General features: G+C 57.0%; 1 protein-coding gene across 1 annotated transcript; it reads left to right on the top strand.

Annotated features, from left to right (window-relative positions):
• Positions 1 to 4,731: 4,731 nt before the first annotated feature.
• HDAC3 (histone deacetylase 3) lies at positions 4,732 to 18,396 on the top strand. Its single transcript, XM_071758733.1, has 15 exons — positions 4,732 to 4,843; positions 5,170 to 5,252; positions 6,178 to 6,320; positions 7,621 to 7,702; positions 8,834 to 8,890; positions 9,001 to 9,056; positions 12,290 to 12,423; positions 12,681 to 12,761; positions 12,850 to 12,923; positions 13,129 to 13,193; positions 14,277 to 14,366; positions 14,464 to 14,522; positions 15,190 to 15,269; positions 15,691 to 15,848; positions 17,263 to 18,396. Exons 1-15 carry the CDS (start codon positions 4,789 to 4,791, stop codon positions 17,330 to 17,332), a joined length of 1,287 nt encoding a protein of 428 aa, XP_071614834.1. The 5' UTR covers positions 4,732 to 4,788; the 3' UTR covers positions 17,333 to 18,396.
• The last annotated feature ends 1,688 nt before the right edge of the window (positions 18,397 to 20,084 follow it).

Raw genomic sequence — 20,084 nt, 5'->3', positions numbered from 1 at the left:
GAGCAGGGCTCGGAGAAGCTGATGCTGGCGAGCTGCTGCCCGCCCCAGCGCCAGGAACCTCTCCCCCCCCCTCTTCCTTCAAGCCGGCTCCGATTCTTCCTCCCCCCCTCTCCCCCCTCCTCCTCCGGCACCTTCCTGCCCGGAGCTCTGGGAGATTTTCGGAGCTCTGAGCCGGGGAGCCGGGAGGGCAGAGGTGGGGGCAGCAAAGCTGGGGCCGGTCCCACTCCGGGGTGCAGAAGGGGAGAGGGGTGCAGCCCCCCCACCCCCGCACCAAGGGGAGGGTGGGGAAGGGGTCCCGAGTGAGCCCGCAGCCCCCCAACCCCCCTGCTCCAGGCCAAGGGGCTTCTCCTCCCTCCTGCTTAAAAAAAAAAAAAAAAAGCTTGCTAAGCCGCTTGGGATCTCCGGCCCTTGGTGATCCCATCACCTCCTCATCTCCCCCACCTCCTCCTCCCAAAGCTCCTTTCCTGCTTAGCCTAAGCTCCTACCTGTAAGCCCGGCTGGCTCCTCGCCACCCATCCTGTCCCCCACCCCCCTCGGGAAGCAGGGGTGACCCTCAGCACCCCCCCTCTCCCCATGGCTGCAGAGCTCGGTGTCTCACCCACAGGAACACCCACTTGTGGGATGGGTGCCCCGACTCGCCCTGAGGCAACCTGCAGCTCCCAGGGGCAACCAGCCGGGCAACCAGCCACGAGCCAGCTCTCGGGAGCCTCCTCCACCACCGGCACTTCGGGAGGTCACTGCACCCCATGCCACCCCCCTGCACCCCACTGCCACCCCCCTGCACCCACTGTCACCCCCCTGCACCCACTGCCATCCCCTGCACCCCACTGCCACCCCCCTGCACCCCACTGCCACCCCCCTGCACCCCACTGCCATCCCCTGCACCCCACTGCCACCCACCCTTCACCCCACTGCCACCCCCCTGCACCCCACTGCCACCCACCCTTCACCCCACTGCCACCCCCCTGCACCCCACTGCTATCCCCTGCACCCCACTGCCCCCCTCTGCCACCCCCCTGCACCCCACTGCCACCCACACTGCACCCACTGCCACCCACCCTGCACCCACTGCCACCCCCTGCACCCACTGCCCCCCCTGCACCCCACTGCCATCCCCTGCATCCCACTGCCATCCCCCTGCACTCCCACACCCAGCCTGCACCCCACAGCCACTCACACTCACCCTGCACCCACTGCCACCCCCCTGCACCCCCACACCCACCCTGCACCCCATTGCCGCCCACCCTGCACCCCCTGCACCCCCACACCCACCCTGCACCCCACTGCCACCCACCCGCTGGCCCTAGAGGGCCCGCGTGGGTACAGGAGCAGCCGGGGGGCAGCGAGCTGTTCCCTGAGGAGAGGCCACAGCTCCCGGTGCTGGATTTCCCCCCCCGCAGGGCCCCGGGACCCTCAGGGATGTTTCTTCCCTGCTTTTGCCTCTCCCACGGAGGGGACCTCGTGTGCCCGAGGTTTCTCAGAGCCTTGAGGGGACGCACTCGTGAGGCGTGGATTCCTATTTACCGCCTGCCCACGCACCCGCCCTGCACAACAAACGCTTCTTTCTTTTCTTCTTTTTTTTCTGCCTTTCTCCCCCGGCTCTGCCCGCCCACTCCGGGCACCGCTGCCCCCTCCCCGCCCGGCCCGGCCCTCGGGGGTGCGGGGTGGGAGGAAAATTCCCCTTTTCCCGCAGCTTCTGGGGTGGAAGCGTTTCCACGAAGCCGTGGGTTGCGGGACAGAGAGAGGGAGGAGGGCTGGGTGGCTCGGGGACAGATCCTGACCTCGCGTGGGGTGTGCTGGGGTGAGGATGGGGCTGCTGCCACCCGGGGCTGCAGCTGGGATGTCCCCACCCATCACGTTTGTCCCCCCAAATCCTCCCCACTCGGGAATCCCGCAGCCGTGATCCCACCTTGCTGCCAGCACCTCCAGGCTGCTCAGTCCTCATCCTGCCCCGGGACCCCCTTAGGACTTTTCATGAGTCCTGTCCCCCACAGGTGACCCAAAGGAGACCTCCCGGCCACGTGGGGATGGTCCCACGCGGGGATGGGCCCACAGCACGCGGGGGAGGTGCGGACATAACCCCAGGATGGATGCTGGGGGCATCCTGTCCCCTCCTGACCCTGTCCCACCTCCCGTCCCCATCCCCAGGAACCTGTGACGTGATGGGGACACAACCAGAGCCCTGGGGACCTCGCTGTCACCACCCCCCTGCCCTTCAGCTCTCCCAGGTCACCCCCCTGACACCCCCAGCCCTGAATCCTGCGGGGCCCTGGGGGTGACAGCACCTTGGACACCCCCAAATTCTAACCCCAAAGCCCCAGGGCAGGGCCAGGGAGGGGGAAGCTGAAGCCAGGGAGCAGAAGGGGGGGGAGGGACAGCACCCACCCCACAACCACCCTGTCCCACGGGGATCTCACCCTACCTGCTGCCCGGGCTCTCCCCACGTCTCCTCTGTGGCCATCCATGCAGATGTCCCCCCACCCGTGATGGGGACAGATCCACTCAGGGCACCATCCACTCCAGGGCCCGTCCTGCCCCTCCACGTGGCACCCACAGGGGACAAAGTCCCCACCCTCCCTCTGACCTCCTGGGGGTCTCCTCCGACCAGTCTCAGCCCCAAATTCTCATCATCTTCACCCAAAAGTTGGGGCCCAGCAGCTCCGACCCCCTCCAGGCTTCCTCGGAGTCCTTCACCCCACTGCTGGGCACCAGAACCCACTGGGGTTTTCTTCTGGGGGCACAAAACGATTCTTGGAAACCCTTTAAAGCTTCCCCGAGCACCAACCCAGCTGGAAAAACCCTGGGGCTGGAGGCCAGGCCCCCCGCTTGCCCCCCCCGTGCTGCCGGTGGCCCCAAGCAGCCCCTATCTGGTGGCAGCACCTTGCCACGGGGGGCAGGGGACAACTGTGGGGCTGAGAGGTTCCCACGGGGACACCAGGATGTCACTGCTGCTCTCCTGGGCTTCGGCACCTCAAAAAACCTCTTGATTTATTTCTGGGGATGTTCCGGGCTGTCCCCAAGCTCTGCTGCCACGGGGTCACCTTCAGGAACCCCTCAGAGGGAGCCGTGTCCCCACAGCAGTGACACGGGGACCATCCTGGGGTTTCATCCTGCCTGGACAGAAAGTTTGGTGTCCCCATGCCCAGGGCTCCTCTCCCTTTGCCCTCTGAGGCTTTTCCCACTTCAAACCTTTCTCAAAAACCATAAAAAATGTCACCGAGAAGCCAGGGGACATCCTGGTGCCACCCTCCCCCCCTTCAGGAAGCCACCAGGCAGATTTTGGGTCCCTTCAGGGAATTTGGGGGATCGGGTTTTGGGTGTCACCACCCTGCCCCTCACCCCCCCCCCCCCCCCCGGGGACTTTCAGGGGGGTTTTGTCCCCCCCACCCCGGTTCCACCCGTGGGAGGGTGGGGGTGACAGCTGATGGGGGTGGGGGGTGTCCCCATCCCTCGGGGCTCGGGGGGCTGCTCCCCAAAAGGACAGGAGAGCTCTGCGTGGAGTGGGGAACCCACTGGGGACACTGCTGCCCCACGGGGGGTGGGCTGAGGGAACTGGGAGGAACTGGGGGGAACTGGGGGAAACGGGGGGGCAGCTGAAAGGGGATGGGAGAGAAGTGGGGGCTACTGGTGAGCAGTTGGGGGGAACTGGGGGCAACTGGGGGTGACTGGGAGACACGGGGGGGGAACTGGTGAGCAGCTGGGGGGGACTGGGAGGAACTGGGGGGCAGCTGTAAGGGGGTGGGAGAGAAGTGGGGGGAACTGGAGAGCAGCTGGGGGGCACTGGGAGAGAAATGGGGGGAATGGTGAGCAGCTGGGGGGGACTGGGAGGAACTGGGGGGCAATTGGGGGTGACTGGGAGACACGTGGGGGGAACTGGCAGGCAACTGGGGGGAACTGGGAGAGAAATGGGGGGAACTGGTGAGCAGCTGGGGGGGACTGAGAGGGAAATGGGGGGAACTGGGAGATGAATGGGGGAGAACTGGTGAGCAAATGGGGGGGAACTGGGGGCAATGGGGGGTGATTGGGGCAGCTGGAGGGGACTGGGAGACAAGGGGGGGGAACTGGTGAGCAACTGGGGGGGACTGGGAGAGAAATGGGGGAGCTGGGGGCAGCTGGGGGGAACTGAGAGGAACTGGGGAGCAGCTGTGAGGGGGTGGGAGAGAAGTGGGGGGAACTGGAGAGCAGCTGGGGGGGACTGGGAGAGAAATGGGGGTGACTGGGAGACAACGGGGGGGGACTGGTGAGCAGTTGGGGGGAACTGGGGGTGACTGGGAGACACGTGAGGGGAACTGGTGAGCAACTGGGAGGGACTGGGAGAGAAATGGGGGAACTGGGGGACAGCAGGGGGTGACTGGGAGACGAATGGGGGAAACTGGTGAGCAGCTGGGAGGGGCTAGGGGCAACTGGGAGGGACTGGGGGACAAGTAGGGGGGGACTGGTGAGCAGCTGGGGATAACTAGGGGTGATTGGAGCAACTGGGGGTGACTGGGAGACACGTGGGGGGAACTGGTGAGCAACTGGGGGGAACTGGGAGAGAAATGTGGGAACTGGTGAGCAGTTGGGGATAACTGGGGGTGACTGGGGGTGACTGGGTGGCCAATGGGGGGAACCGGTGAGCAGCTGCGGGGCTACCGAGATCCTCGAGTGGGCAACCGGGCCCGGGCCGGGCACAAGGACCCTGCGGGGCTCAGAGGCCATCACGGCCCCGCCCCCTCCCCTGACGTCACTGTGGGTCGGCGCGGTCGCGGCGTGATGACGTAAGCGGGAGCGGGACGGGGCCTGTCCGCCATGGCGAAGACCGTGGCCTATTTCTATGACCCGGACGTGGGGAACTTCCACTACGGTGTGGGGCGAGGGGCCGGGACGGAGCGGGGGGGCGGCGGGGGGGGCGGGGATAAAAAAACCGGGACCAGACGGGTTTGGAACGGGGCGGGAGAGCGGGGCCTGAGGTGAGGCCTAAGGGGGGGGGTGAGGGAGCGAGGCCTGAGGGGAGGCGTGGGGGGGGCTCTCCCCTCCTCCTCCTCCTCCTCCTCCTCCTCCTCCTCCTCACCCGAGTCTGGGGTGAGGGAGGTCCCTGCCAATGGGAGGGGGTTAAGGGGAGGTTGGTGTCCCCCTCCATCCCCCCCCCCTCCTTCCTTTGGGTGATTCCCGGGGTTTTTGCTCCCCCAGGTGCCGGGCACCCCATGAAGCCGCATCGCCTGGCACTGACCCACAGCCTGGTCCTGCACTACGGGCTCTACAAGAAGATGATTGTAAGTTCTGCTGCTCCAGGGGAGGGGGCTCAGGGGAACATCCCCCCAGCACACACCTGAGGGAGGAACTCATGGGGTTCACTAAAGGAGAAGTGTGGAGCCCTGCAGCTGGGCAGGAATAACCCCAGGGAGCTGAGGGAATGTCCTGCTGGAAAGCAGCTCCATGGAGAAAGCCCTCGGAGTCCCAGGGGACAGGGAATTCTCCAGGGGTCAGCATGGAGGCCAAGAGGGACAATGGGGTCCTGGGGGCATCAGGAAAAGTGTGTCCAGCAGAGCTGGGGAGGTTCTGCCCCTGTGCTCAGCCCTGGGGAGGCCACAGCTTGAGTCCTGTGTCCAGTTCTGGGCCCCTCAGCTCAGGAAGGAGATTGAGGTGCTGGAGCAGGTCCAGAGAAGAGCAAGGAGGCTGGGAAGGGATCCAGCACAAGTCCTGTGAGGAAGGGCTGAGGGAGCTGGGGGTGTTGAGGCTGGAGAAGAGGAGGCTCAGGGGAGACCTCATCACTCTCTCCAACTCCCTGAAAGGAGGTTGGAGCCAGGGGGGGTTGGGCAGATATCAGTGGGACAAGAGGGCATGGACTAAAGAATTCTTTCCTAATATCCAACCTAAACCTCCCCTGGCAGAGCTGAAGCTCTGCCAGGGGAGGTTTAGGTTGGACATTAGAAAGAATTTCTTTCTGGAGAGGGTGATCAGCCATTGGAATGGGCTGCCCAGGGAAGGGGTGGATTCTCCATCCCTGGAGATATTTCAAAAGAGCCTGGATGTGGCACTCAGTGCCATGGGCTGGGAACCACGGGGGGAGTGGAGCAAGGGTTGGACTTGATGAGCTCTGAGCTCCCTTCCAACCCAGCCAATTCTGTGATTTTATGAATTCCTGAACGGGAGAGGCTTTTTGGGGTGGGAATTAACCCTTTTTTCCCTCTCCCCAAGGTGTTCAAGCCCTACCAGGCCTCTCAGCACGACATGTGCCGCTTCCACTCCGAGGATTACATCGACTTCCTCCAGAGGGTCAGCCCCAACAACATGCAGGGCTTCACCAAGAGCCTCAATGCCTTCAACGTGGGGGATGACTGGTGAGTCCCTCAGGATCCTCTGGATCCCCCCCAGGATCCCCCCCAGGGTGGGGGATCAGGGCTGTCAGGGTGAGGCTGTTGGGTGTCTGCTCTGTTTTGGGGTGCTGAGGGCTGTCAGGGTGAGGCTGTTGGGTGTCTGCTCTGTTTTGGGGTGCTGAGGGCTGTCAGGGTGAGGCTGTTGGGTGTCTGCTGTGTTTTGGGGTGCTGAGGGCTGTCAGGGTGAGGCTGTTGGGTGTCTGCTGTGTTTTGGGGTGCTGAGGGCTGTCAGGGTGAGGCTGTTGGGTGTCTGCTGTGTTTTGGGGTGCTGAGGGCTGTCAGGGTGAGGCTGTTGGGTGTCTGCTGTGTTTTGGGGTGCTGAGGGCTGTCAGGGTGAGGCTGTTGGGTGTCTGCTGTGTTTTGGGGTGCTGAGGGCTGTCAGGGTGAGGCTGTTGGGTGTCTGCTCTGTTTTGGGGTGCTGAGGGCTGTCAGGGTGAGGCTGTTGGGTGTCTGCTCTGTTTTGGGGTGCTGAGGGCTGTCAGGGTGAGGCTGTTGGGTGTCTGCTGTGTTTTGGGGTGCTGAGGGCTGTCAGGGTGAGGCTGTTGGGTGTCTGCTCTGTTTTGGGGTGCTCAGGGTGAGGCTGTTGGGTGTCTGCTCTGTTTTGGGGTGCTCAGGGCTCTCAGGGTGAGGCTGTTGGTGCCTTGTGCTGGCAGGAGGGAACCTGTCCTGGCACAGGAGGACCTCAAGTAGCCAGAGAATGGTTTATTCCTGAGCCTGGTGGAGGTTACACCCTGATTTTTAATATTTAGGCTGGGAATCAGAAGGCTCTTGGGTGACTTTGCTGCTCTGGTGATCAAACCCCATCTCTGGATCAGAAATTAAAGGGGAAAAAACCAACCCAACCCCAACCCTTCAGCCCCTGCTTGTCCCTGGGTGTCATTTGTGCCATGCTGCCAGCTCCCTGGGGACACAGGGGCTCTGGGAGGGGGGGATGGAGCAGCCCTGGGTGCTGCCTCTGCCCCCCAGCTTGGGCTGGGGAGTTTTTCCAGGGCTGGGGAGTTTTTCCAGGGCTGGGGAGTTTTTCCAGGGCTGGCTCTGAAGCTTTGGGTGAGGGTGACCAAATCCAGGGAGTTTGCAGTGGGATTCCTCACCCTCTGCTATGAACAGGGGCAGAGTGGTTCCCCAGATCACTCTCTGGCAGAAAATGAGCTGTGAGCTGGCTCAGGTGATGGCTTTGGGGAGTTTTCCTGCTGGTTTTTCTCTGGGGCAATGAGATGCTCTGTGTTTAACTCAATATTTGGGGTTTTTTTTTGTTTTTTTCCAGCCCAGTGTTTCCAGGCCTCTTTGAATTCTGCTCTCGCTACACTGGGGCCTCCCTGCAGGGAGCAACACAGCTGAACAACAAGGTACCAGCCACAAAACCCAACTGGTTTTCAACTCAAAGACAAACCCAGGGGCTCCTTTTCATGAAGCAGCAGCACAGGAGGCCTGAGGGAGATTTAATGCTGCACAGGATGAGAGGAGGGGGAGCATCCACCTGCCTGGTTGTCAGGGTTAACACTGGGCTGGCAATTAAACCCAGGGACAGATTCTCTCTATTAATCTCCCTCCCCTCCCTGATGAAGGAAGGAGAGAGAATAAGGGAGAGAGGCTGATGGGTTGGGAGCTAAACTGCACAGCTTTAATGGAACAGGAATGATAAATAGGAAAAAAATGACTAAATCTATACAACTATACAGGAAAATTGATCCCAGGTTCCTCCCCCCTCTCCCCAATAACTCTCACGTCACCCCCGAGGCTGCAGGACAGCCCTGGGAAAGTCCAGGCTGGAATCCTGGGGTCAGCAGCAGTTGGGAGCTGGAGGCAGAACACACAGATTCAGGCTGGGATGGATCAGGAGCACAGGCAGAGGAAGGGATGGAATCCTCCCAGGATGCTGAAGCAAACAGGGAGAGGGGAAGAAGGGGAAGCAGGAAGGGGTTTGAGCCTGGTGATCCCTCCAATTTATCCTGAGGATGAGGTGTATGGGATGGAATCCTCTGTTTGGTCAATTCTGGTCATTTCTCTTGTCTGTTCCTCCCTAAGGGAGGGTTTCAGGTGTGACCTCTTGACTCCTTTTCTCCTTCTGGAGGGCAAAATGTTCCTCAGAGCTGAGCAGTGTCCCTGGTTCTGCACCCCAGATCCAGCAGTAACTATAACCATGGAGTGGGCTCAGTCCCAGCAGCAGCCACTGCCTGAGAAACTTGCTGTTCATTTCAGCAGTGCAGCTCCTGACAAGAGACTGAGCTGAAAGCAGAAGCACAAGGCAGAAAATCCCCTTTATCCTGGCCCAAAGCAGGACACTGGTGCTGGCTGGAGGGGCAGGGGTGGTGCTGGGAGGTGGGCTGGCAGGCAGAGCAGAGGTCAGGATGGATCCAAGATTTGTGGCTGTGCTGAGGATGGAGCAAGGGAAGGACAGAGAGGTCTCTGTGGGCCACGAGTGCCCCAGGGTGAAGTGGTGTTTGTCACCTTGCACTGACTCCCTTTTCCTTCCCTAGATCTGTGACATTGCTATAAACTGGGCAGGGGGCCTGCACCATGCCAAAAAGTTTGAGGTAATGAGGCTTAAACTCCTAAAACACCCTTCTTGAAATCCTAAACACTTTTCTTGAGGGCTCTGCCTTGATCCCTGGTGTGAGGCCTTTTGGTTTCCTCTCTCTTGCAGGCTTCTGGCTTCTGTTACGTCAATGACATCGTGATTGGCATCCTGGAGCTGCTCAAGTAAGGACCTGGGGCAGGTGCAGAGCAGCTCTGTGCCTTCCCTCTGCTGCTTCCCTCAGAGAATCAGGGAATGGGTTGGGTTGGAAAGGATTTGAAGGATCATCCACCCCCTGCCATGGGCAGGGACCCCTCCCCCAGCCCAGGGGGCTCCAAGCCCCATCCAACCTTCAACCCTGCCAGGGATGGGGCAGCCACAGCTTCTGGGGGCAACCTGGGCACCCAGGGGCTCAGCACCCTCAAATTAAAGAATTTCTTCCTAATGTTCAGCTTAAATCTCCCCTCTCCAAGTTTTAACCCATTTCCCTTGTCCTCTCCCTACCCCCCCGTGTCCAAAGCCCTCCCCCAGCTTTCTTGGAGCCCCTTCAGATATTGGGAGGTTGCTCTGAGCTCACCTGGGAGCCTCCTCTTCTCCAGGCTGAACAACCCCAATCCCTCAGCCTGGCTTCCCAGGGAGCTGCTCAGCCCTCTGAGCATTTCAGTGGCTCCTCTGGACACCTCCCAGGAGCTCTGGGTCCTTATTTTGGGGACTCCAGAGCTGGACCCAGCACTGCAGGGGGGGTCTGAGCAGAGCAGATCCATTTGCTTCCCCAGACTCCAGGAAAGCCCCCAACTTGCTTTTTGGCCTGGGCTCATCTCCAAGCACAAGGAGAGAGGCTTGAGAGTGGGAATATCTGACTCCAGGGAAGTTCTTCAGTCCCATTTCTCCTTCCCCATCTGTGAAATCCTCATCTCAGGGGCTCCTGAGGCTCCAGGGCTTTGTCCCACTGAGCTTTTTGTTGGGAAATGGAGCTCACAGCTCACTGGAGACAGAATTGCTCCAAGCTTTTGTGACTTGCTTGAGTTGGCCTCAGAGCAACACGTGGCTGATCAAAGGGCACTTCCAGTCAGTGGAAAAAAAAGCCAAATTATTTGTTTTCAGTCATTTTATTTTTGTTTAGAAAAGGAAAAGCACATCCAGGCTGGACGGAAGGGTTGCAGAAATATCTCCTTGGTTAGTGGTGTGGTTTTTGTGCTCTCAGATACCCTCCTCCTCCTCCCTGGATCTCAGGTGAGCTGTTAGGGAATTAAAAAAAACAAAGTTTTGGAGGTTCCCAGACCCTATTTCCATGGCTGGTGCCAAGCTCCCTCACTCCCCAAGGATTTGTGGTGGGATTTTTTCCTGCCTCTTGCCTCCCTACCAGTTTTCCTGCTCCATGCTTGGAGCTCCTCACTCTCTGTCTCTGCACACCCATTTTCTGGTCTCATCCCATGTGCCAGAGGCTTCAGCCAGAGCTCAGCCACCCCCCTGGGACAGAATTTAGTCCCTATTTTTGTTTTTATTCCCTGTTTTCAGGAACCATTTCCTCAGCAGCTGGCTGCATCCTCAAGTTGTCTTCCCACCAGGGGAGTTCTGGGGTGCCTCTGCTCTTAGAAGGTCCCTTTCTCCCTTCACCAGGGAGTTTCCATCCCTTTTTTTTTTTTTTTTTCCCTCCTTTCTGTCTTCTGTGGGATGAAGAAATCTGGTTCTTCCTTAAATAATTTGTGTCCTGGGGAAACTGAGGCACAGCCTGGGGTCAGGTCACTGCAGAGCTGCTGGCACAATCCATGTGCTGCTCCTCTCTCCTCAGGGCTTTTGTTGGGGGATTTCTTTCCCAAACCTGGAAGTTCTGAGAGCAGCCCCATCCCCCAGTGCTCAGCACCCTCACCCTCTGTGTCCCACTCAGTGTGTCCCACCCCCTTCTCATTCCCCATCCAGAAACCTTTTCCTTCTCTCACATCAGTTGTGGGTTTTGGGGGGCATTTGGTTAAAATAACTTCTTATGAACATCTGAGTTTCACTCCTTATCCAGAAGCCTTTTCTTCTCTCACATCAGTGGTTGGTTTTGGGAGCCATTTCATTAAAATGGCTTCTTCTGAACATCAAATTTTTACTCCTTATCCAGAAGCCTTTTCTTACACATCAGTTGTGGGGTTTGGGGGGCTTTTGGTTAAAATAATTTCTCTTGATCATCTTTTTCATTGCCCATCTAGAAACCTTTTACTTCTCTCACATCATCTGGTTAAAATAAGTTCTCTGGAACATCTGAGTTTCACTCCCTATCCAGAATTCTTTTACTTATCACAAATCAGTGGTTGGTTTTGGGGAGCATTTGGTTAAAATAACTTTTCTTGAAAATGAGTTTCACTCCCCATCCAGAATCCTTATCTTTCCACACGAGTTGGTGGGTTTTGGAGGACATTTAGTTAAAATAACTTCTCTTGACCATCTGATTTTCACTCCTTATCCAGAATCCTTTTCTTCTCTCAAGTCACTGCTTCGTTTTGGGAGCCATTTGGTTAAAATGGTTTCTTCTGAACATCAAATTTTTACTCCTTATCCAGAAGCCTTTTCTTATACCTTAGTGATGGGCTTTGGGGGGCATTTGGTTAAAATAACTTCTCTTTACCATCTTTTCATTCTCCATCTAGAAACCTTTTACTTCTCTCACATCATTTGGTTAAAATAATTTTCTGATTTTCACTCCCTATCCAGAATCCTTTCACTTATCACACATCAGTTGTGGGTTTTGGGGGGCATTTGGTTAAAATAACTTCTCTTGATCATCTTTTCATTGCCCATCTAGAAACCTTTTACTTCTCTCACATCATTTGGTTAAAATAACATCTCCTGAACATCTGATTTTCACTCCCTATCCAGAATCCTTTTCTTCTCTCACATCAGTGGTTGGTTTTGGGAGCCATTTGGTTAAAATGGTTTCTTCTGAACATCTTAATTTTTACTCCTTATCCAGAAGCCTTTTCTTACACATCAGTTGTGAGTTTTGGGGGGCATTTGGTTATAATAATTTCTCCTTACCATCTTTTCACTGCCCATCTAGAAACCTTTTACTTCTCTCACATCATCTGGTTAAAATAAGTTCTCTGGAACACCTGAGTTTCCCTCCCTATCCAGAATCCTTATTTTCCACATGAGTTGGTGGGTTTTGGGGGGCATTTAGTTAAAATAACTTCTCTTGACCATCTGATTTTCACTCCTAATCCAGAATCCTTTTCTCTCACATCAGTGCTTGGTTTTGGGGGCCATTTGGCTAAAATGGCTTCTCCTGAACATCTGATTTTCACCCCCCATCCAGAATCCTTTCCTTCCCACACATCCCTGGTGGGCTGGGAGTTGCTGTGGGTTCCCAGGGGAGGTGGGGTGAGGTGCTGGGGGTCAGACTGATTGTTTTTTGGTTTTTTTTTTCCCTCCCCAGGTACCACCCCCGGGTCCTCTACATCGACATCGACATCCACCACGGGGACGGGGTGCAGGAGGCTTTCTACCTGACAGACCGTGTCATGACTGTGTCATTCCATAAATATGGCAACTACTTCTTCCCTGGCACAGGTGGGGCTGGTTCCAGAGGTTTTTGCAAAGCTCTGCTGGAGTGGAGAGGTGTCACACCATCAATTCCAGCTGGGAGGGGAGGAAGGGAAGGCAGTGGGGAGAGGGGCGGAAATATCTTTATTGGTTAAAAAAAATTAAAAACATAAAAATAAAAAGGGGGGGTGGATCCTGGCTGGGTTAAAGAGATCTCAGCCCAGCTCTGCTTTGCTTTTTGGGAGTGTCTGAGCTGTTGTGACCCTGCTGCCTGTCCTGCCCAGGTGACATGTATGAAGTTGGTGCAGAGAGCGGGCGGTACTACTGCCTCAACGTGCCCCTCCGGGATGGCATTGATGACCAGAGTAGGTGTCCCCACCCCCTCCTGCCCAGCTCCTCACCCATCCTCCTGCCCCACAGCCACCACACCTCTCTCTCTCTCTTTCTCCAAAGGTTACAAACACCTCTTCCAGCCAGTCATCAACCAGGTGGTCGATTACTACCAGCCCACCTGCATCGTGCTGCAGGTAAGCACCAAAGCTCTCTCCACACCTCCAGCCCTTTCCTAGAGAGCTGCCACCCCCCTTCTGTCCCCAGGGGAAGGACCAGGGTTGCTGTGTCCTAGCACAGATGCTCTCTGGACGCTCTGGGTGAAGGATTGGGATGCTCAGGTGTGTCAGGAAGGTGGCAAAAGGCTAAAATCTCATTTTCCTACTTTTTTTTCCCCCCCAGTGTGGTGCTGATTCTCTGGGCTGTGACCGTTTGGGTTGTTTCAACCTCAGTATAAGAGGACATGGGTGAGTACAGCAGGGCTGGGGCTCAGCAGGTGCTTGGGGCATTGTCCTTGGGTCTGAAGGGCTCTAATAAGGACAAATGTGGAGTCCTGCAGCTGGGCAGGAATAACCCCAGGGAGCTGAGGGAATGTCCTGCTGGAAAGCAGCTCCATGGAGAAAGCCCTTGGAGTCCCAGGGGACAGGGAATTCTCCAGGGGTCAGCATGGAGGCCAAGAGGGACAATGGGGTCCTGGGGGCATCAGGAAAAGTGTGTCCAGCAGAGCTGGGGAGGTTCTCTGCCCTGGGGAGAGCACAGCTGGAATCCTGGATCCAATCTGGAGCTCCCCAGCTCCAGAGAGCCAGAGATCTACTGGAGAGAGGCCAAGGGAGAGCTGGGAGGGTGCTGAAGGGACTTTGAGCATCTCTGGTGTGGAGAGAGACTGAGAGCCCTGGGGCTGCTGAGGCTGGAGAAGAGAAGGCTGAGAGGGGATCTCTGAATGTCCATCAATAGCTGAGGGGTGGGGGGCAAGAGGAAGGGGACAAGCTCTGTTCTGGGGTGCCCAGGAACAGGAAGAATGGGTTGGAGCTGGAACAGGGGAAGTTCCACCTGAAAGGAGGAGAAACTCCTTGGCTGTGAGGCTGAGGGATCCCAGGCTGCCCAGAGAGGTTGTGGAGGCTCCTTCTCTGGAGCCTTTCCAGCCCCCCCTGGATGTGTTCTGTGTGCCCTGCCCTGGGGGATCCTGCTGGGACAGGGGGGTTGGGCTGGAGCAGCTCTGGAGGGCCCTTCCAGCCCTGGACATTTTGTGTATGATTCTGATTCTATGATCCCTCTGCTGTCAGGGGTCCAGCAGCACTAAGAGGCTTTTTTTGGGGTTATTTCAACTCCTCTCTCTTAGGAGAAGGCTTTGGGGAGGGCTCTGCAGAGCAGTGGCTCAGAGCACACAGAACTCAGAGCACACACTTGAGGTTTCCTGGGTGGAAACCCCTGTGTTCCTGGTGCATCCCACCAGCCCTGAAAGTGTGTGGTGGCATTTCTGACCTGCCAGTGCCTGCTGGAGGTGAAAAACTCTGACATTTCCTTTTCTTGGTGTTGTTTGGGCTTTCCAGGGAGTGTGTGGAGTATGTCAAGAGCTTCAACATCCCCCTGCTGGTGCTGGGAGGAGGTGGCTACACCGTGCGCAACGTGGCACGATGCTGGTGAGGTCCTCCTGGGGCTCTTGAAGGTCCCAGGTTAAGGAGCTCTGGTGGGATTTGTGGCTTTCTCTGGACTTTCTCACCTGTCCCATCTTTGCAGGACTTACGAGACGTCCTTGCTTGTAGATGAAGCCATCAGTGAAGAGCTCCCATACAGTGGTAAGCTGGAGCTGAAGTGGTGCTTGGAGCTGGGGAATGGAGTGGGCTGGAAGTTTTTGTTCTGTCAGCTGAAAATTTATCACCTCTGTTCTCCATTTGAGCAAGGCCAAGGTGACAGGACTTGCTGATCCTGGAGATGGCCTTGGTTTCCTTCTGCCTCCCACCTGGAGGCTTTGCTGGGCAGGCATCTCCTTCCAGTATCTTCCTGGCATTAACGGAATCAGAGGATTTTTCTGGTTGGAAAAGATCTTTCAGATCAAGTCCAACCATGAAGCCAACTCCACTGAGCCCAGTGCTTAACCCATGTCCTTCAACACCCTTTTAAACATCTCCAGGGATGGGGATTCAACCTGGGCAGCCCATTCCAGTGTTTGATGACCCTTTCCATGAAGAAGTTTCTTCTAATATCCAACCAAAACCTCCCCTGGTGCAACCCCAGATCCTTTTAGACCATTTCATTTGGATCCTTTCCTATTCAGTGACCTGAGTGCTATTTTGCCCCCTCTCTGCCTTCCTGTCACCCCTTGTCTTGGCAGATCTGCACCTCCCTGAGCTTTTGAAGGTCTGGTTGCCCCTGGAGTGGTTGGAGAGTGGGTTCTCCTCTGCAGAGCAGCTGCGGCCTGGGCTCTCCTCTGCTCTCTCACCTCTCTTGCTTGTTCCCCCACAGAGTACTTTGAATATTTTGCTCCAGACTTCACCCTTCATCCTGATGTCAGCACGAGGATTGAAAATCAGAACTCCAGGCAGGTGAGGAGAGCTTGCAGCCCCCCTGCAGGATTCAGCTACAGGCTCCCCAAACCCTGCAGCTGATCTTCTGGCCCCAGAAATCAGGTGAAGCCCAGGCAAGAAACACTTGTGTAGGCCAGAGAGCTGAGTGAGGACAGACAGAGCCTTTCCTCTGGGGTGTCAGAAAGTCCTGATACCATTAGAGAGTTGTCTCACTGGGGTGAAAACACCTCCTCTGCTCACATAACCACCTCTGGGCACAGATTCCTGGTGGCCACTGCAGAGGGGAGGTCCCAGAACCACCAGAGCTGGGAGGGACTTCCAGGGATGATCTGCTCCAACTCTCCCCCTCAAGCAGCATCACCTGGAGCAGGTCACAGTGCTGCCAGGCTGCCAGGCCTCACTCTGCTGATCCCACCCTGGGTCTTCTCTTCCTGTGCAGTACTTGGATCAGATCAGGCAGACAATATTTGAGAACCTGAAGATGCTGAACCACGCTCCCAGTGTGCAGATCCACGATGTCCCCTCAGACCTGCTCAGCTACGACCGCACGGATGAGCCTGATCCTGAGGAGAGAGGCTCTGAGGAGAACTACAGCAGGTACCAACCCTCCTTCTGGGGAAATGGGGCTTCCCTTCCCATCCCTTCTGAGCTGGGCAGGTGATCTGGAAAAATGGGGCTTCCCTTCCCATCCCTTCCGGGCTGGGTGGGTGATTTTCTGGGAGCTGTGTCCTAGAACAGCTACTGAGTCATTTCTGAGTCCCTAGAATGATAAAATGATAGAATGTCAGGGCTGGAAGGGCCCTCCAGAGCTGCTCCAGCCCAACCCCCCTGTCCCAGGAGCATCCCTCAGGGCTGGGCACACAGAACACATCCAGAGAAAGCCACAAATCCCACCAGAGCTCCTTAACCTGGGACCTTCAAGAGCCCCAGGAGGACCTCACCAGCATCGTGCCACGTTGCGCACGGTGTAGCCACCTCCTCCCAGCACCAGCAGGGGGATGTTGAAGCTCTTGACATACTCCACACACTCCCTGGAAAGCCCAAACAACACCAAGAAAAGGAAATGTCAGAGTTTTTCACCTCCAGCAGGCACTGGCAGGTCAGAAATGCCACCACACACTTTCAGGGCTGGTGGGGTGCACAGGGAACACAGGGTTTCCAGCCAGGAAACCTCAAGTGTGTGCTCTGAGTTGTGTGTGCTCTGAGCCACTGCTCTGCAGAGCCCTCCCCAAAGCCTTCTCCTAAGAGAGAAGAGTTGAAATAACCCCAAAAAAAGCCTCTTAGTGCTGCTGGACCCCTGACAGCAGAGGGATCATAGAATCAGAATCATACACAAGATGTCCAGGGCTGGAAGGGCCCTCCAGAGCTGCTCCAGCCCAACCCCCCTGTCCCAGCAGGATCCCCCAGGGCAGGGCACACAGAACACATCCAGGGGGGGTTGGAAAGGCTCCAGAGAAGGAGCCTCCACAACCTCTCTGGGCAGCCTGGGATCCCTCAGCCTCACAGCCAAGGAGTTTCTCCTCCTTTCAGGTGGAACTTCCCCTGTTCCAGCTCCAACCCATTCTTCCTGTTCCTGGGCACCCCAGAACAGAGCTTGTCCCCTTCCTCTTGCCCCCCACCCCTCAGCTCTTGATGGACATTCAGAGATCCCCTCTCAGCCTCCTCTTCTCCAGCCTCAGCAGCCCCAGGGCTCTCAGTCTCTCTCCACACCAGAGATGCTCAAAGTCCCTTCAGCACCCTCCCAGCTCTCCCTTGGCCTCTCCAGTAGATCTCTGGCTCTCTGGAACTGGGGAGCCCCAGACTGGATCCAGGATTCCAGCTGTGCTCTCCCCAGGGCACTTTAATCCCAGAGCCTCTTTCTCTCTCGAGATCTCTGGTCTCCTCACCTGTCATCTCATGGGGTGTTTGGGTGCAGGGCACCTTCTGGCCTTGCTCAGCATGTCCTGGGTGTTTTTCTCTAACCCAGAGGTGTCAGGGCTCTCCTTGCTGACCTTCCCTCTCTTCCCCCCAGGCCTGAAGCTGCCAATGAGTTTTATGATGGTGACCACGACAACGACAAAGAGAGTGATGTTGAGATCTGAGGGCTCTGCTCTGCAGCTCTGGACCACGAGGGGGGTCCCACGTTGGACATTGGTGCTTGGGGCAGCTCATGGGGCCAGGCAGGAGCCAGTTTGCCCCCCTCTTTGTGTTTGATTGCAGTGGAAGCAGCACCACTGCAGGCATCTGCTCCTGGAGAGGCAGAGAGCAGGGAAATGGGTTCCATATCCTCCACCCCCTGTCCTGCTTCAAGCTCTCACCCTTCTGAGAAATGGAAAGCCAAGCAAGTGCTGGAATTTGGGCCAGCAGCCGTGTGACTGCCAGCAGGGCCTGACCCACCCTGGTTCTGTCACCCCCCTGCAGTCCATGCAGGCTCCAAGGTGTGGCTGTGCCTCTGGTCTCTGCTTCTCCTCGGCCAGCCCTGGGAGAACCTCACCCTCCCCAGCCCCACTCAGGTACTGACTTGCTCATCCTCCCAGGGTTGCTTCTTGACATCCCACCTGATGCTCCACAGCTCCAGGAAAACCATTTGGAGGAGACCAAGGTCAGCTGGGGGATAGGGGTTGGGAGTGTCCCAGGAGCAGGATGGAAAAACAGACTGGGAGCAGAGTCTTGTTCCTTCCCCTTACACTCAGATGTTTGCATTCCCAAACCAGTACTGCAGCACTTGTTGAGTTGGACCCAACTTCTCTCTTCTCTGTGTCCTACAAGAGAGGTTAAAAATCACTGTGGGACAGAGGTTTGGCTGCCCAGGTCAGTACACAGCAGGTCTTGCACCTCTGTTACTTCCAGCTGGGGTTTTCCAAGGTCACACGTGGCCCCTCTGTGCCTGAGCAAGAGATTTGGGCTTGCTGGGTCAGACTGGAAGCCTTTTCCCTGCTCCTGGGTGAGGGAAGCTGCTTCCTGCAGCTCCTGCCCCCTTTGCCCTTGCCCAGCAGAGGTGGTTCTTGGCCTTCCTTCCAATCCCAAACTTTGCTGCTCCTCCTGAGTCATCACCTGGTACCTGTTCTGGTTTGGGGAGGTGGGAGGGGTTTGGCCTCTGTCTGGACTGTTCTGGTTGTTTACTGGTGACTTTAAACATTAAATGAAGAGGCAGTTATTTTTCTTACCTGACCTGTTGTTTGTCTGGTTTCTGCTCCTGCTGCTTCAGCTCCTGGCCCTGCCCAAGGGTTTGGGGACCACATCTTGTCATCCCTGGCAGGGTGGTGGCTTCACCATCTGAGCTGTCTGGATGCAGGGAGGGCTTTCAGCTCCTCTGAGGGTTGCACAACCAGGAGAGACGTGGGCTGTGCCTCTGATCCCAGCCAAAGCTTGGGGGGAAGCTGAGGAACTGCTTCAAGAAACCTTTGTTTGAACTGTCACAGGGTTTGAGTGGCACTTTTGATCTTCTGAAGGTATTTCTGGTGACTTTTTCTTTCATTTCGGACCTGCCACTATCTCCTTCTTCACTCCCCCCCCCTCAGGTCCATGACATTTGTCCTTTATCAGACAGGTTTGAGTTGTCCTGCTGGGATTGATGTTCCTCTGGGGTCTGCTCTCCACGACTGAGGAGAGAAGAAAAAGCTCCTTGAGGTGGTAGAGGAGGGCAGAGAACCTCCCCAGCTCTGCTGGACTTTCCTGAAGCCCCCAGGACCCCATTGTCCCTCTTGGCCTCCATGCTGACCCCTGGAGAATTCCCTGTTCCCTGGGACTCCGAGGGCTTTCTCCATGGAGCTGCTTTCCAGCAGGACATTCCCTCAGCTCCCTGGGGTTATTCCTGCCCAGCTGCAGGGCTCCACACTTCTCCTTTAGTGAACCCCATGGGGTTAAAATCATGGCTTTCATACTTCTGGAATTAATGGGACCATCCCTGTGGAATCCTTTGCAGCTCCCTCCTGCCTCAGTTTCCCTCCTCTTAACTGCCCACAGCACAGCCCTGGGGCAGCACTGCTGAGCATCTCCAAGCTGTGAGAGGAACAAGGGGAGAAATCCCCTGCCAGGGACCACCAGGAGAGAGTTTCTGAGGTAGGGCAGCATCTCTGAACCCAATCCTCCTGCTGGGCCCCCCCTTGGTGCCAGCAGCTCCGGGGGTGCCCTGCTGGAGCTCAGCAAGGGGTCACTTTCAGGGCTATTTTCTTTTTTTTCAGCAGCTCCTTCCTCTGCTGCTGGGCAGGAGGGGAGGGGGGGGTACCCCCAAATTCCAGTCCCAAGAGCTGCTGGGACCTCCCTTTTGGATTCCCAAGTTGGAGGCTCCTTGTCTGAGGGTTCTGTTTGTCCCCTTCACCCAATTGTCACCCCCAGAGCTGCCCGTGGGTCCGGAGAGGCTGGTTCCGAGATTTTGGGATCTCTGTGTTCCTGATGGTGCAGAGCTGCCTCTGGACACCAGATGGCACCTGGATCTCTGGCTTCCCTATGGAAACCTTTGTGTCCCTGCTCGCAGCTCGTATTCCCAGCTTCAAAGCCTGGCAGAGGGAACCTCAGGATGGGTTTGTTTGGGGGGGGAGCAGAGTCCCAGCTATGCTCTGGGGGAGCTGGGGGGGTGCTGAGCCCACCCATTGCAGCTTTCTCGCAATAAATGCCCTCAGACCCTTCTCATCCCTCTTCCTGTGGGGTGTTGGAGCATCCTGTCCCTGCTGCTGCTGCCAGCAGGAGCTGAGCTCTCCCCTGGGCAGGGTTTGTCCTCTCCCCACCGTGGGCAGGGACTTCTTTCACTGGACCAGGTTACTTAAAGCAAACTTGCTGGGTGTTATTATTCCTACCTCAGCAGCACTGCATCCCATTTCTTATAGAAATGAGCACATTGGGCTTTAGATACCC

Source organism: Heliangelus exortis, chromosome 15 (genome assembly GCF_036169615.1).
Source record: "Heliangelus exortis chromosome 15, bHelExo1.hap1, whole genome shotgun sequence".
NCBI lineage: Eukaryota > Metazoa > Chordata > Aves > Apodiformes > Trochilidae > Heliangelus > Heliangelus exortis.
This window is presented reverse-complemented; position numbering and strand designations above follow the sequence as displayed.

Bases quoted from the DNA above. Each gene is read 5' to 3' on its own strand.
- HDAC3 (XM_071758733.1), top strand. From the start codon at position 4,789: ATGGCGAAGACCGTGGCCTATTTCTATGACCCGGACGTGGGGAACTTC. The intron at 6,321-7,620 runs GTGAGTCCCTCA...GTTTTTTTCCAG, and splicing joins TTCAACGTGGGGGATGACTG to CCCAGTGTTTCCAGGCCTCT. The intron at 15,270-15,690 runs GTGAGGAGAGCT...CTTCCTGTGCAG, and splicing joins AAAATCAGAACTCCAGGCAG to TACTTGGATCAGATCAGGCA.